We start from the raw sequence: 14,661 nt of genomic DNA, 5'->3' as shown, positions 1-14,661 counted from the left end.
TCAGTCAGTCAGCCAAGTTCAGTCGATCGATCCCAGCCAAAACCATCACCATCACCACCATGGAATGCGTACTCCTGACCATGGCCATCTTCACCACCCTCTTGGCCCTCGTCTCCGTGATCCTCCGCGACCTGGTGCCGCTCAAGACCCGGCGAAACCCCGACCGCGCCGACGGCCTCGCCAACCTCGCCATGGTCCTGGCGCTGGTCGAGCTGGGCCTGACCATGACGGCCAGCCTCAACGGGCTCGCCGAGCTGCCCGCGCAGCCTCTCCAGTCCCAGGAGCAGCGTAAGGGGTCCGGAAAGCCGGAATACCCCTTCCCGGTTCACTACGCCATCCTGTCGAGCCACTTCTACCTCCTGGCCAGCATGACGGCCAAGGCGGCGGCCTGCCTCATGTGTCTCCACCTGATGGCCCCCCGGCGAAAGGCGGAGAACGACGACGACAACGAGAACAACACGGACCTATCGTCGTCAGCATCCTCCTTTTCTCACAAAAAGATCGCCACGTCGTCCTGGCACCGCCGCGGCTACTGGACCATCCTGATCGCGACCGTAGCCATCAGCCTCCTGACGCTAGGCCTGACGACGACAGCGATGCGGTCGCGGATAGGCGCCGCGGCGGGCGACCGGGTCATCCTGGTGGCGCTCCGGGTCCACGGGGCCTGGAGCGCGGCGTCGGACCTGGCGCTGGCGCTGTTCCCGTCGCTGCTCCTGAGCCGGCTGGCCATGCTGGCCAAGAAGCGCGTGGCGCTGTGGGGGGTCATGGGGTTGGGTGTCATGTAAGTCCGTCCATCTCCAGCAGCAGGGGGAGGAGAATGGGAAAGAGGGGGGTTATGAATGTCAGTCAGTAGTAGAGCCGGGAATTCGGTAACTAACGCATATCTATCTATGTCCCCAGTGTTGCGGCATGCGCAGTCATCAAGTGTATCCATGGCGATAGCCTGTACAAGACCATCCTGTGGGGAACGTAAGTAGTCCATCACTTCTTCGCCTTTTCTTCTCACTCTTACTTGTCCGTCACCCAAGGCACTGCAGGTTGCCAGAGAATCCCTCCGATTGCACTGAGCTAACCCCTTTTCCCACCAAACTCACAGCCTAGAACAAAACCTCGGCATAACCGCCCTCAACCTCCCAACCTACAGCCCCCTCGCCGCAAGCGTGTGCCGGGGCCTAACGTCCACGATGACGACGACGCCGACGACAACCACCACCACCGCGAAGACCAAGACCAAGACCGCCACCGCCTCGGTCAGCCATCGCGGCGGCGAGGACAACATCTTCCTCCAGTCGCTGTCCAACATGCACGGCCGCCACAAAGGGTCCTCGCAGCGCGCGCAGGTCACCACCTCCATCCAATCTTCGCCCCATAACGGGAAAGGCGACGGGAAGAACGGTAGTAGCAAGAACATCAACAAGAAGAACAAGGGAGAGTCTGCTTGTATGTTCTGGAGAGGCTACGGAGACAAGAGCCTGCTTCCTCCTCGACTGGAGATGGCGGCGAGGCAAACCACCTGGCGACCGGAAGCCAACGGAATCTCATTTGGTGCGGTAGTGACTGTACGGCTGACCGTAGGTCGGAGACAGGGGTTGCGGAGTCCAACAAGAGCGGCCAGGAGGGCAACATCCCGAGGGGCCAATGGATAGAAAATGGTATTATGAAGACGGTCAGTGTGCGGGTGAATAGCGGCGAGAATTTCGACGTGGAACTTTGGGAACTGGGAGGCAGGGAAAGCTGAACTCATAACCAATATAAACAGAATTCATGCAATATGTGTGGGATTAAATGGTTACTATGACTTTAGTTTGTATTTGTCGCAGTATATGGCAGCATAGCCGCATCCTTTGGTACACGGACAACCCTCCATCCTTATCCTTGAATATTCAACTCGAAACTCCTCCACTGGTGTTCCTGCCCCTTGCCGCTTAAGGGACTTTTTTAGAAGAGACTTTTTAAACAGCTCCCCGAACAGCATCCCCGCCTGCACAGACTACATTACTTTGTGCTGTGCCCGGTTATGCAGCCGCAGCACTCGGTCTGTAAGGGGCTCAGCAATGCATGTAGGTTCGTTACAGCAAGTGTACAGCAGGCCGTAAATTCGAGCAATCGGGTCTTGTTCCTAGCCACCATCCCACGTAGATCGTTTTCATGCCTTCTACCACTTCGAACAAGTCGGCTCTGGCTCCATGATCGCGTGAAGCTAGCAGTGGCATTCGAGTGGCACCATGCCGCCCGCTACCCCGATTTCCTCCCAGCCATGACTTTGTAGCCATTGAACCCATTATATAGTCGAACAAAGAAATAGATGTAGATGTCGTTGATGTGTAGTAAAGATTTTGTGACTGCCGAAGCTAGGATGCCGTATATACGAGCACTTGCCAAGGCTGGCTGACTGGGGCCGAGGCTGCCAAATGTATTATCATGAAGCGGATGAAGTTTTGCCCAAGAGGTGTATGCTTGTGCATAAAGTGTAGACAGACCGCCGAACGCCGGAGGACCCAATCAAAGAGTAAGAAAAATAATGTGTCAATCATGATAAGACCAGTTGCACGTAGTCTTGCTGGCGACAAAATAAAGGCGGCACATGGCGCCAATAGCTGGGTATCTATCGAATAACTTTCAGAAACGAATAGACGGGGAGGTCAGCATAAAGTGGTACACATCCACACTCTGGCAAAGCAGCAGTATTCGCCGTATGAACAACTTAGAAATTCTGCGAGATACCGGCGCTTTGTTGCGGGTAGTGCGATGGGTTCTCGATCCTCGTGTTCCGCCGCGCCGGGTTGTCACGGATAACGGGCTGAGCTCCGGCGGCACCCTGTTGACCTTCGTTGTAAGGATTGCCGTACTGGTCATAGTAGGCGTTCGTGCCTCCGTAAGCGACGCCGACACCATTTTCCGCCGAGCCTTCGGATCGGCCAGTAGCACTGTAGGACGACGAGGCATTGGACGGTCCGCGGTGCACATTACCGTTGCCGCGGTTTTCGGCTGCCGAGGCCCCATCGCACCGAGGATTTCACCCTCGGGCGAACGCGAGCCGTCAGACATCAGTGGTTCTCCCTGATCTAGTGTCAGATGTGTTGCCCCATGTAGGACCGTTAGTCTCTGAGTAAGCCGCACCTGCTGCTCCACCAGACATGGTCGTTGAAGCCTTGCGTCCCGTAGATCCCCCCAGGGTAGTCGATCCCCAGCCGCGATATCCAGAGGAACCGTCCTCCTTCATCTCGTACGCGCCGCCGGCACCGCCTACATCGGGCATGGTAGGATCCGCATTGGGGTTGTAGATGTAGTCTTCAACCTCCTTCCTCCTCTCTTCTTCGGCATCCTTTCGCTGCTTGCGTTTCCTCCACAGGAAAATGCCAGCTACTACCAAAAGTGCTACAGCAGCGATCGGAACCACTACCGCAACAGCAATCGTGCCTTGCGAGTTAAGTCCACCTGACGATGCCTCATTAGACTGCAGAATATTACCATTGTTCCCGGTTCCAGATGGGTTATCTGGGAGCCCGGTCGGAGTTGATACGGCAGTTGATGTTATGGTCTTCACCACTGTGCTTCCATTTTCAGAGGTGACGATCGTAGTCGGAATGAGAGTGGTGCTTGGTTCGGGCTTCTTGGTGGTTTGCGGCGTTGGCGATGTTTGCAGGGTGCTTGGCTTTGTGGTAGGCTGATCGGTTTTGGATGGCTCCGTGGTTGGCGCAGTAGTGGGCTCCGTGGTTGGCGCAGTGGTAGGTGCAGTAGTCGGCGGTGTGGTTGGCGCTGTCGTCGGCGGTGTGGTTGGCGCGGTCGTAGGAGTCGTAGGAGCTGCTTCAGTAGTCGTGGGCTGTGTGGGAGTAGTAGGTTGCTGAGTCGTTGGCGAGGGGTCTGACGATGGTGAGGGTGCTGGTGATTGAGTAGTAGGAGCGGCTGTTGGTGAGGTATTGGGCGACGCTTCCGTCGGGGCTGCAGAGGTGGGTGTGTCAGTACCAGGGCTTGTATTAGACGTGGCATCATCAGTAGTAGCAGCAGGAGTAGTAGCGGGATCCGACGACACAGGTGTCGTCGAATCCACGGCCAGTGTATCCGTACTTGTAGCGTTAGAAGCCGACATGGCGAATTGCCTTGCGCTTAACACCCTTGGATGTAATTGCCTGGTTCGAGGTGCCATGTTAGCGCGTGCATCGAGAATGTGAGAGTGGCATGCTGAGGTGAGCAGGTAGGAAATTGAAATGATAATGAGTCGACGTGATAATGTTCAACGGCATGAGAGATCGTTGGTCACAACTGAGCCTAATTGACTGTAGTGCGCCAGGAACGCTCATTGCGGTTGTAACAGATCTTGTCAAACTTGTGCTAGCCATACATTCTAGGGACGACAAGACACCTGAGACGGACAGACGAGCGATCCATTCGCGCACTGCAGCAAACAGGCAGAATCGTTGGGAACTGATGGGACGAACTAACCTTCACAGAACTTGGCGGCGCGATTAGATGGTGAACCAGCCTGAGCAGTCTGGAAAGACTGGATGAGAGAGGTCGCGGGCGGCCGGCGATGATGGAGAGGAATGTTTCGAATGATGCGACTTGAGACGAACAAAAAAGGCGAGACAGTACGGCGCCGGCGGCTGTTCTCTCTTCCCACTTATTATTAGAAGGAAAGTGGGAAAGCAGCGGAGGGAAAGCGCCAGGGCCAGAAACGGGCGATTAGCCAGACAAGGCAAGGCCCCTGGTCAGCGTGGCTGAGCCGCTGAGGTAATGTTCCTCTCTCTCGTGTTGATTGCTCGTGTCTCTCGGCTCATGTGAAACGAGCCGAAATTGATTGGACAGGAGCAAGCCGGGCCAAAGCAGAAACAGCAAGTGCCAAAGACGAGCTGCAGGGCCTCCAAATGATACAGCACCACACTGACTGGACTGCTTCAGGTATTATTACACCGTCCGAGTCCGGGGTCGTCTGGGGATGATGGGACTTCGGGATTAAAAATGCTTCTTTAAAATAAAAGGAAGTGTTTCGATATGAACGAGAGAATGATTCCTCAGAGAGAGCGAGGGAGCGTCTGAACGAAGAATAAGAAAATAGTGCGTGAACTAGAAAGCACCGTCGCGTAAGACAACAGGGATACCTTTGCGAACGATAGGATTGGGTAGGTTGAAGATAGCCCGATTAAGATTTCTTTCGGGGGTGTGGCAGACTGGCAGTGGTGCCAATAGTGCGTCTCTTCTTCTTCAGCAAGCAGCGCCGCAGTGAAGGCAGGCCAGAACTCTCAAGGTAGTGCAGTGCAAATGCAGATGCAGTAACCCTGGTAGGTAAGTGTGGTTGTGGGATGCGCTCAATCCGAAATTGAAATGACACCAAGAGAATGTACCTGTCAAGTTTCAATCTCAAGCCAAGCGAACAAGCCTTAGTCAAGCCTAAGTCAAGCCCAATTCGCAGGTTGATTCCTTTGCCGCGATTGCTTTCTTGCTGACGTCGTCTTCTTCCTCTTTTGCACCCTGCGGTGTAGTGGTCAATTCGTCCTTGAAGAGAAAGGATGAACGCGAGGAACTGAGAAGAGAAAAGAGAGAGAGAGCAAGGAAGAGATGAAATTGGCCCGACGACACGAAATCGAGAGGACGATCGATGATGAAAGACAGGGGGGGTTCGTCCAGATGAATAATACTGGGACAGGTACGCAAATGGGAGGCAGTAGCCTGGCTGCTGGCCCGACTACCCTCGTACTCAATTTTCCTGATTCTTATTAGTCGTGCCTGGTAGAGCGTCCCGCTGTGGAGCGCGCCCGTGGTGTTCGTGCAGGGTGCTGTACAGAGAGGTCGCAGGATGATCCCCGGGGTCTACCTCCGTAGCCAGAAGCTATATCTGCTAGCCTTGTCGCTATCGCAGAGACTTTGCTGTGTGGAAGAGGGCGGTTGATCAAATGTCAACCAGGAACGCTGCAAGCTACTGGGTTACTACCTGTTGCAGGAAATGTGCCGGGTAGTCCGCTGTGGGATTGCCGAAGGTGTTCAATTGATGTGCCGAGTTTACACCTTCTTATCGGAATACTTTCGACAGAGTATAGTTCGTTCGAACTTGTTGGATGTCGATCAACTGTATTACGATTCAGGAGGCCTGTCGATATCGAGACTCGAACCGTGGAGTATATCTTGATCTCCGCGTGCGCGTGTAACGTTCCGTTTGACTCGTGCGGTTTGTCGTTTCGATGGTTGATCTAATTTCTTCCCTGCTGTTTCGGCTTGGATCGATTTGTATATTTTCCCATCTGTTGATTCTTCTTCTTTCATAATTGACCGAAAACGAACAATTCCTACAGAGTTATCGAGCTGTCCCAGCGTTGCTCTGTAGAAATTGTCGAGTTTCGGTCTCGGAAGCCCCGTGTAAGTGGTGGCGTTGCGGGGTACTGGATGTATTATGTCGGTAGCCGTGAGTGGCCCCTTTGGAAGTAAGGTGTATGTTGGCTGGGGGCTTATGAACGCCGAGGTTTACGTAGTAGCCAATGCTCTAAAAGACCAATGCCGCGAGTTGTAGGTCGTGAGAAGGAAGAAGTCGTCGTCAAAATTCGGTACAAGGTTTCTTCTCTGGCATCTTCTGCCAACCGGAAGTTGCGGGCGGGCTTTTGAAGAGAGACGGGGGCGCCGATCTCTCAAGGTAAGGTCAGATAGGTGCAAGTGGGCTCAAAACAGACTCAACTCCTCCTCACCTCGTCCGATTCGTCAATGGCTATCTCTCTGCTAAGGCTGCAGGCAGACCAAAGGCTCCGCCGAGGACCAATGTTTGGTAGCTAGGTAATACGAAGGGGCCGGCAAGGTGAGCAAAATGTAAGCTGCTGTGCCTTGTGCATGCCTAAAAAATACAAGAGGCGGTCAGATTCAGCTGATGGTATCTTGGACTGTTGTGCGATGCCAGCCACCTCCGAAAGAGGCTTGCCTTGCAGCTGGTTAGAAGGAATCTGGGTTCTTTCTGGCCGTTACACTTGCACTCGGTCTGCTGTGAGAGACCAGATAGTGAGACAGAGAGCCGCATTCGTGCAGTCGGTTCAGTGGGAACCAACAAGATATCATTCAGGTTTCCCCCCAACCGTCGGTTCTTGGTCGACGTACAACCAATAATACTGTTTCACGTATAGCTATGACCTATGACATATTCGCAGCCGGCGAGCCCTCCACATGCGTTCAACGTTGCCATATTAACGCATAGAACATATTGCGCCAAAACAAGCCTTGAAACCTCTCTCCTTCGCCAGGCCTTGTCAGAAGCAAAAGCGAGCGAGGTGTGTATGCTCTAATTGTACTTCAACCCCGATCTTCATGCAGCCTGCCCAAAGCCTCGATTACTCGAGCATACGTGGTAAGAGCACGAGTTACTGGCCAGTGCATTGCAGGAGGAGGGCACAGCTAGCTAGCTGCATACTACACACCGTCCCTCCGTACATACATACCGCTATCTGCCTACCAAAGGACCTCGCTTTCCTTCTTCCCCGCATTCCATCCCGTACGATGGACATTCAACGTAGTAGTGAGCCAGCCTATAATGGCTATAGTGCCGTAATAACCGTCATGCAGCTTCTGATTCTATCAGATTCCGAACGAGGCAGGAGAGTGTGTCGATGAGTAAGGCCCATCTATCTCACCGGCTCGCCAGCTGAAGCTGTCGTTTGTCTCTGGTTCACATATCATCATCAATGACGACAGAAGTCCCAGAGCTCGTCTAAGGATTTCCACAATTGCCAAGTAGTGTTGTTCAACAGGGAGCTCCCTGGGGAGAAGAGGCTCCCTTTCGGAGCGTCGTTGTTTGGTACCCAATCAGAGCTGGTGCCCGGTCTGAAAGTCCAGCGCGATTCAAGGCGGCCGTGAGGAGTACATTTTTTTCCCTTTACAAAGTTTCGCAGCGCCCCGGCCGGGTGAGGCAGCGCTGAACGGATGTGTGCTCCCAATGGCCGGCGCCATCCTCGGGTAAACTCAGTAATAAGTAGCCGTAGTCAAAACTAGATCGTCGTATGTGGAGTGAAGAGTTATTTTTATACACGAGTACATACTGCTAGGCCGACGTAAAATGGTCTTTCTGACCAATAAGTCAGGCTGTACGGCAATTGGGCTCGACTGTATTAGGCACTTCAGTTAGTAGTAGAAGAGAGGATTTGCGCTTCCACAGGCAGACCGTCTTTCTCTCTCCTCTCGTTGGTGATTGCATAGTATGGCAAAAGAATTGGCTCAACCTCTGAGACCGACCATAACGTGTGCCTAACCTGCGAAATTGCCGATGACGTGAGCAGGTTACACTGTCGCCCGTTCGACATATTAACGCCGGGCTGCTAAATCTTCTGAAACCTCCGTGGCCAGGCGCAAATCGACCAGATTGGGGGCTCAGCCCGGAACCAGGAAACAGAGGGCGAGAAACGAAACACGATCGTACGTCATCCCTAGTCAACCGGCCCGGGAGTCTGGAAGGTTTTGTTCCCTGAGAAAGAAGAGCCTCCGAGCTGAGCCTCCTCTTCTTCTAGCAGACGAACCGCGTCAAAAGAAACCACAATTCAAGCGATAAAAAACTGGAGAAGCACAAACCGTCTCATCCATGATCTTCAAGTTCGGTCTCGTTGCTTTCTACTACTTAAGTAATACGTCCAACCGCGCGATCTCCGATCGTACTCTATTGATTATTCATGCGACCGTGCTGGCAATTTTGAGCTCGACTGTTCGGAAGGGCAATGCCTGATGTTGATCTTGGCGTCTTGTCCCTTTTAGTGTGATTGTTTCGGAGATTGAAGCCTTCCAGTTCCAGCGGAAAAGTGTCACCCCTTAACCGTTTGTTACCGAACATGTGGACTTCATCACACACCGATTGATGCGCTGAGGTGAGAATTGAAGATTATGACAAGACACCAACTTGCCAGACCAGACACCTCCCGCAACACACACACAAAAATTCACATAATGCCTGGCTAATTTCGGTGCACGGAGCGGAGGTCTCGGGCTGGTGGCGGCGCGCCGACCCTAGACCAGCCCCAACGATGCTCGCTCGTATCTGGCCCGATTGCTTTTTTTCTGTTTCGGGCCCAAAGGCAAGGCGCGAGAGACGGGGGAGAGACATTTTGCCCCCCAAGGTGGACGTGCTGCATGATTGCCCGCCCTGTTGCATTAGTCTTCGTATCCTTTCTGCAATCCACACCTACCTGGACGACGCCGTTGGAAGGAATTTCTTTTCCGATCCTTCTTCCCCCGCGTGCGGAAATCCCATCCGCTGCAGAGCAGAATGCGTGTGGTGTTGATTCATAGCCCAAGACGAGAACAAATATCCTGCCCACGGCGGAGAACCACAATTGATAGTAGAATGCATAAGTAGATACTTACATCGGAGGTGGGATAGGATATATGTTCAGCGCTTGCTGTACAATATCATAAGTGTAGGCAATATAATACAGGTTATATGCCTGTTTCCAGTAATCACGTCCATAAGTCTCAGAGAGGAAACTCAAAATGCACACGAGATTTGCGACATAACAGTCAAGAATTCGTATGTATGGAGGGCGACGCGACGAGACAGGTTCACTTGTTTGGTACGAAAACCGGGTGATCTGGGAGTTGCTGTAGAGACGACAAATATCATCATAGTCGATTTTCAGGTAACGAAACGTAGTTCGTATGCTGACTTGGTCCAGGTAGAGTAAGATACGTAAGGTACACAGCTCAGAGGAATACGCCCTAGATCGAACAGAAGTATCCTCTGTACAATTCAGCTATACTATAAACTCGTGATTGTCCACGTGATGTCAGTCGACCTCATCAGATACTAGATGCTGAACACGGTATGTGACGATGGATTTGTATTGATTGGCTTCGTACATTGCAGACTCGTGGTCTTTAATACAGCATTGGCCAGTAATAGCCTCAGAACCACCGCCTATACACATACAATTAAGTAGAACTCTCAGTGAATAAAAAGGGGATGATATGTTGTTATAGTGTTGGAAGTCAGAGTGACTATTTGTATGTAGTATTGGTCAGCAGCTCGGCTGAACCCCGGAAACGTACGCACTGATATTTTCCCGTACTTCTAATACGCATATTTGTCAGGAATATATTAAGGGAACTTCTGGATCAATACATCATAATACCACTGCAATCTCACGATCTGAATGCTTACATGTAGTTTTGAAATACCAATTGCACCTAAATTCCGCTCTATATGTGTAGTGTTTATATACTAATGTGTGTATGTCAAAATAAAACGTGTAAGTTTGAGTTGACATTGACAACTTTGCCCGCCATACAACATTCCGAAGGTTTCCTTCAACGACAAGAGATAATAAGACGAACGCAGTGTTGGGGTATCCAGTCGCGGAAGAGCCAATTCGTTAAGAGATCCCAAATATCGCCTAAATTGCAAGTCCGCTAAGCCGGACAAGGGAGCGAGCAGAGAAAACATTATATAGTATGCAAGAAACTCGCCCGCCATAACCGTAGCGCGTGCGTATGCCTGGGGCACACAGAGCCATAGTCCGAAGGGGTGACAAGTATGGACAGTCATTCCTTAGTGTCGCATGCCCCATTTGGGCTTGAGCTCATTACCCATGGCGGCCGAGGTGAAGACTTCGTCACCAGGAAGGCGACTGACACGACCAGCTCCACCGCGGATGGCAGAGTTGGCTCGGGATGAGATACCACTGCCCATGGAGCGAACACTGCCGGCATCGCTCATGTTTTCGGGATCCTTGAAACGCTTAGGGGGGGCGAAGTCGAGACCAGTGAACGTGCTAGACTTGCGTAGGACATGTCTAGGATCTGTTAGCTAATAGAACTCATACAACGATGATTAGTGGGGTACTCACGGGCTAGGCAGGGCTGCCATTTCGTCGAAAGCACTTGCAACTGGCGAAGCAATGGGAATGGCCAGCTGGTATGGGCGACGCTCGCCAAGTGGGCTCTGAGATCGGCCCGCTGCCTGATCCTTGAAGGTAGGAGGAGGAGCGAAGTCGATGGGGTTGCTGATGAGGAAAGTATCATCCCTGAGCTTGGCTGGTGTCGGCAGGGTGCTCAGAGCACTAGGCGGGGAAGGGGCTTCTTGGGGCCTCGAGGACCCATCTGAGCGGAGGCCGACGAACCAGGTCGCGGGCTTGACATGTTAAAGCGACCGGGACCGGCGGACATTGTCGATCCAGCTCTGGGACGACCCATAGGAGGACCGCGGGCCCGGGTCCGAATGAACCATGAGGACCTCCCGGACCTCGCTGGTTTGGGCCGCCAGGCATTGGTCGCCTGTTGCTTGGCGGGGGAGTCATGGCACGGCGAGTAACAGGCTCCGCGTACGGCATGACAAAGGCGTTCGAATCCGGGTCATAGAAAGCTGCATCACCCATGTAGCCTGTATCATAGTCCTCAACGTACTGTGCCCGTTGAGCTTGCGGCAGTTGCGGCACTGGTGGGCGCTCCTCTTTGCTCTCCTCGAAATACTCCTTGTAGAAAGATCGGATTCTGTTGGCACGGGCTTCGGGGTCGTCTGATGTGAGGAAGTCATCCGGCGGCAGCGGACGCTGGCCAATAGACAACCGCTTGTTCTCCTTCTGGGGAACGTTCAGTCCAGCGGGTTCCTGAGCATCACCATTGGGTCTCGATGCCTGTCGTCCTCTATCCTCCGGAGTATCTGGCTCGTCTTCACCAACGCTGAACTGGAAGTTGGCGTAGTCTTCGTACTCAGAAGGCACTTCCGAAACAATGGGCCTGGAGTCCTTGCGGCCGCCCTTGGGCGTTTCGGGCAGGGCACCTGTAGGAGGCGGTGAAGGCTGCGCTGTAGGGTCCACAATTGCCAGTCCTGCGGGAACAGGAGAGCGTTGCATATCACCTGCGGGGAGGGCGGAGGAGTCTCTTTGGGCGACAGGTCCTGGCATTGCCGGCATATCGACGAAAGGAGAGGGGACTTGAGGAAGGGTAGCATCATCATCGGTGAAACGGAACTCGCTTTTGGCCGGCGGTGCGGATCGAGGGGACCTCGGGCTCGACGAATGGCTTGCGAGGAGGTTCATGAGCCGCAGGAGGGGCCTCGGGAAGAGGTGAAGTAGGGAGCGAGTTTTGGCGAGCGGGGTAGTGGTGACGACAATGGGTCTGGGCTTGAACGACGAGTCGCGGTCTTTTGGGACAGAGCGTATTGAACCAGAGTCACTGTGGGTGTAGGTCTTGATGTGGCGATAAGGGTCTTCATGCTGATGAATGGTCTTGGCCAGGGAGTTCAGCGATTCCCGGGACTGTTGAATCTCCGGAGGCAGAAGGTAGGGACTGGAGAGGTTCATGTCCATTGACAGGCCTTTGGTGTGATGGGGAGTGAGGCCCTTCTCTGCGTTACCTCCAAACAGCGTGCTCTTGCGTTTGGTACCCTTGGCACCCATGTCCGAGCCGAAATCCATTGACTTGTACTTGTCATCGGTCTCCTCCAGTGCGTGTCTCCTGGTGGTTTTGCGATGCAAGTAAAGAAGAACGCCCACAAGAATGATGACGGGAATGCTATAATACCATTAGCAAAAAGGTTGACCGCGTCACACCCCATCACGCAGGACTTACACAACGGCGATGGTGACAGGGCCTGTCAGCGTACCGCCGACAGGCTTCTCACATTCCGGAGAATTGTCGCCAGGTTCGCAGTCCTTTCGTCTCAACAGGTGCGACGGCATTTCCTCGAGCATGGAGGTCAGGTTTGGCAGTGCGTCGCGTTGGGCAAGCGGTGCGAGCTGGTCGACTGGTCTGGTTGGTACCCGTGGGCCAAGGCCGTGAACATGGCGCGCTCCATGACCATGAACATGGCGATGAACGTGGTTTTGAAGATGATTTCCCTCCATGATTCCAACTACCCAGCTTTCTCACTTCGATCCGTCCACTCAATCTACCGTACGTTGACTGTGAGTTGTCGGCAGTATATTAAAGAATTGTTGTTGCTGGTATAAGCCGAGGAATTAAGTTCTGGTGTTGATGAGAGCAACTACTATTACTCATGTCAATCCAGAGAATTGTCGTGACGTTCGTGATTGCGATTAGGGAACGAATGCGGTCGGAACGAAAGCGGCTTGTTACGGGAGTTTTCTGTTGTGTCAAATGCAAGCACCTATGGAAACCGGACGAAGAGGACGATGATAGGAGCGGCAGCGGTGTCGTCAAAGAGTGACTATATTTCCGGGGGGTGGGCTAAAAGAATGGCTAGAAGTTGACTTCTAATGAATGAGTGAATGGATGGACGAACGCCCGCTGGCAGGCAAATGGCCGATAGACCGATTATTGTCAAAGGAGCCCGCAGAATTAGGTAGGTGTGAGGTGAGGTTGAAGAAGAGATCCTGAGATAGGGAAACTCGAGAACGAGAAAACCGAAGCGGCCTGTCAGCACGACTAGAACTACCTGAGCGAGATTGTTCGTGTTGTGGATCCCTCCTCCTGGCTCTGCATATTACTGTACCCGGTGTACCGTACCGTAGCGACCGCCAAACCAGACTGTTCGACTGCTGATACCTGGTGTGTGCTGGGCCTGCTGCTGCTTGCTGGACAGCAGCGGTGGACTCTCCAATGGCAGCATGGAAAGACTGGCGACTTGGGCGGGTTTGTGGGCTGTCGGTCCACTGGATCCAAGGCCTAGCGTAGGTACCTGGTACCTGCATTTCATTTCCGATGACCTTGGAAATGACCTCTCATTCGACAAATTCGTCTTCCCCTGCAACGGCTTGCTGCAAAGGGGTGCGGAGACTCCTCAGTGGGTATGTTTAACCTGAGTGGCCCCCTGTCCTTGGTTGTATTGTTTTTCCATGGACGGTTTGGAATTCCCGCGAGATTATGTATTGCCTGTCCTGCTAGCCCTGCCAGATTCTTATTGTGCGATACATTAAATGCGGTACACACGTGGTAATATCTTGGCAGGAATCAGGCCGTTAGATAGAGAACCGATGTATTGCGAGTTTACTATCTGTCGATTCAAGGCTCTATGCGAGCTCAGGATGGATAGGATACACAAGATCCAGATCCATGGACAATTAGAGCGTGCCAAGAGTGCAGCTATTTTCAGTATCCGTCCTTTCAGTGGCTGTCAGGAGGGAATGATTGGATGATGGGTTATGCAGGAACAGAACCCAGCAGCCAATGCTGGTGTTCCATGGACACTAGTTGGTCGACGCCCGCGTCTCCGCTCAGGGGAAGAGCAGATAGTGTCCAGCTAGATCCGATGTATTCGCGCTCAGAGATTTGGCTGCATCTCTACTTCCACGCATATCCGTTGTGAGGGTTGTGAGGTCGTAGTAATTTCCCTTAATGAGGGCGCCCTCTGTTAGGGGGCGTCGGTTGGGCCTAGGGCGCCCCGGCATTGACACACGCCCACAGTGAAAAAGGGTCAGAGGCGTTCAACGGTCCCACCTGCTGGCAACCAACTTGCGGTAAAATGTCAATAGGGAACATAGGAGCACTGCCACACAATCCAGCTTGGACGCTACTACTCCGGCCTATCTGTCTAGGAGGGTAGATGGCTCACTCAATCAGCCGATTGCCCTTCTAGTGCGGAACTTGGAAGCGATAGATAGGTAGGGCAAATCTTCATTCGGCCATTGCTGCTGGTGGCCTGTGTGTGCGCGTTGCCTTGTCTGTCGTTGGAGAAGTGAAGACTGACTGACCACATAAACTATTAAGCGAACAGCTGTTACAAGAACAACACGCTCTCGGATAATTAAA

General features: G+C 53.0%; 3 protein-coding genes across 3 annotated transcripts; 1 reads left to right on the top strand and 2 right to left on the bottom strand.

The window, feature by feature from the left end:
• Positions 1-80: 80 nt before the first annotated feature.
• PG994_001292 (uncharacterized protein) lies at positions 81-1,738 on the top strand (the record flags this gene model as incomplete). Its single annotated transcript, XM_066852701.1, has 4 exons — positions 81-781; positions 901-969; positions 1,097-1,545; positions 1,587-1,738. The coding sequence occupies 4 exons, from the start codon at positions 81-83 to the stop codon at positions 1,736-1,738; spliced, it is 1,371 nt and encodes a 456-aa protein (XP_066720842.1).
• A 966-nt stretch (positions 1,739-2,704) lies between these two features.
• PG994_001291 (serine/threonine-protein kinase) lies at positions 2,705-4,090 on the bottom strand (the record flags this gene model as incomplete). The annotated part of the gene is made up of 2 exons (XM_066852700.1): positions 2,705-2,988; positions 3,121-4,090. 2 exons carry the CDS (start codon positions 4,088-4,090, stop codon positions 2,705-2,707), a joined length of 1,254 nt encoding a protein of 417 aa, XP_066720841.1.
• Positions 4,091-10,501: 6,411 nt separating this feature from the next.
• PG994_001290 (uncharacterized protein) lies at positions 10,502-12,797 on the bottom strand (the record flags this gene model as incomplete). The annotated part of the gene is made up of 4 exons (XM_066852699.1): positions 10,502-10,745; positions 10,800-11,083; positions 11,154-12,465; positions 12,523-12,797. 4 exons carry the CDS (start codon positions 12,795-12,797, stop codon positions 10,502-10,504), a joined length of 2,115 nt encoding a protein of 704 aa, XP_066720840.1.
• Positions 12,798-14,661: the final 1,864 nt, after the last annotated feature.

This window comes from Apiospora phragmitis (assembly GCF_038363925.1).
Source record: "Apiospora phragmitis strain CBS 135458 chromosome Unknown utg000002l:1.0-5516284.0:1.0-5523493.0, whole genome shotgun sequence".
Taxonomy (NCBI): domain Eukaryota; kingdom Fungi; phylum Ascomycota; class Sordariomycetes; order Amphisphaeriales; family Apiosporaceae; genus Apiospora; species Apiospora phragmitis.
This window is presented reverse-complemented; position numbering and strand designations above follow the sequence as displayed.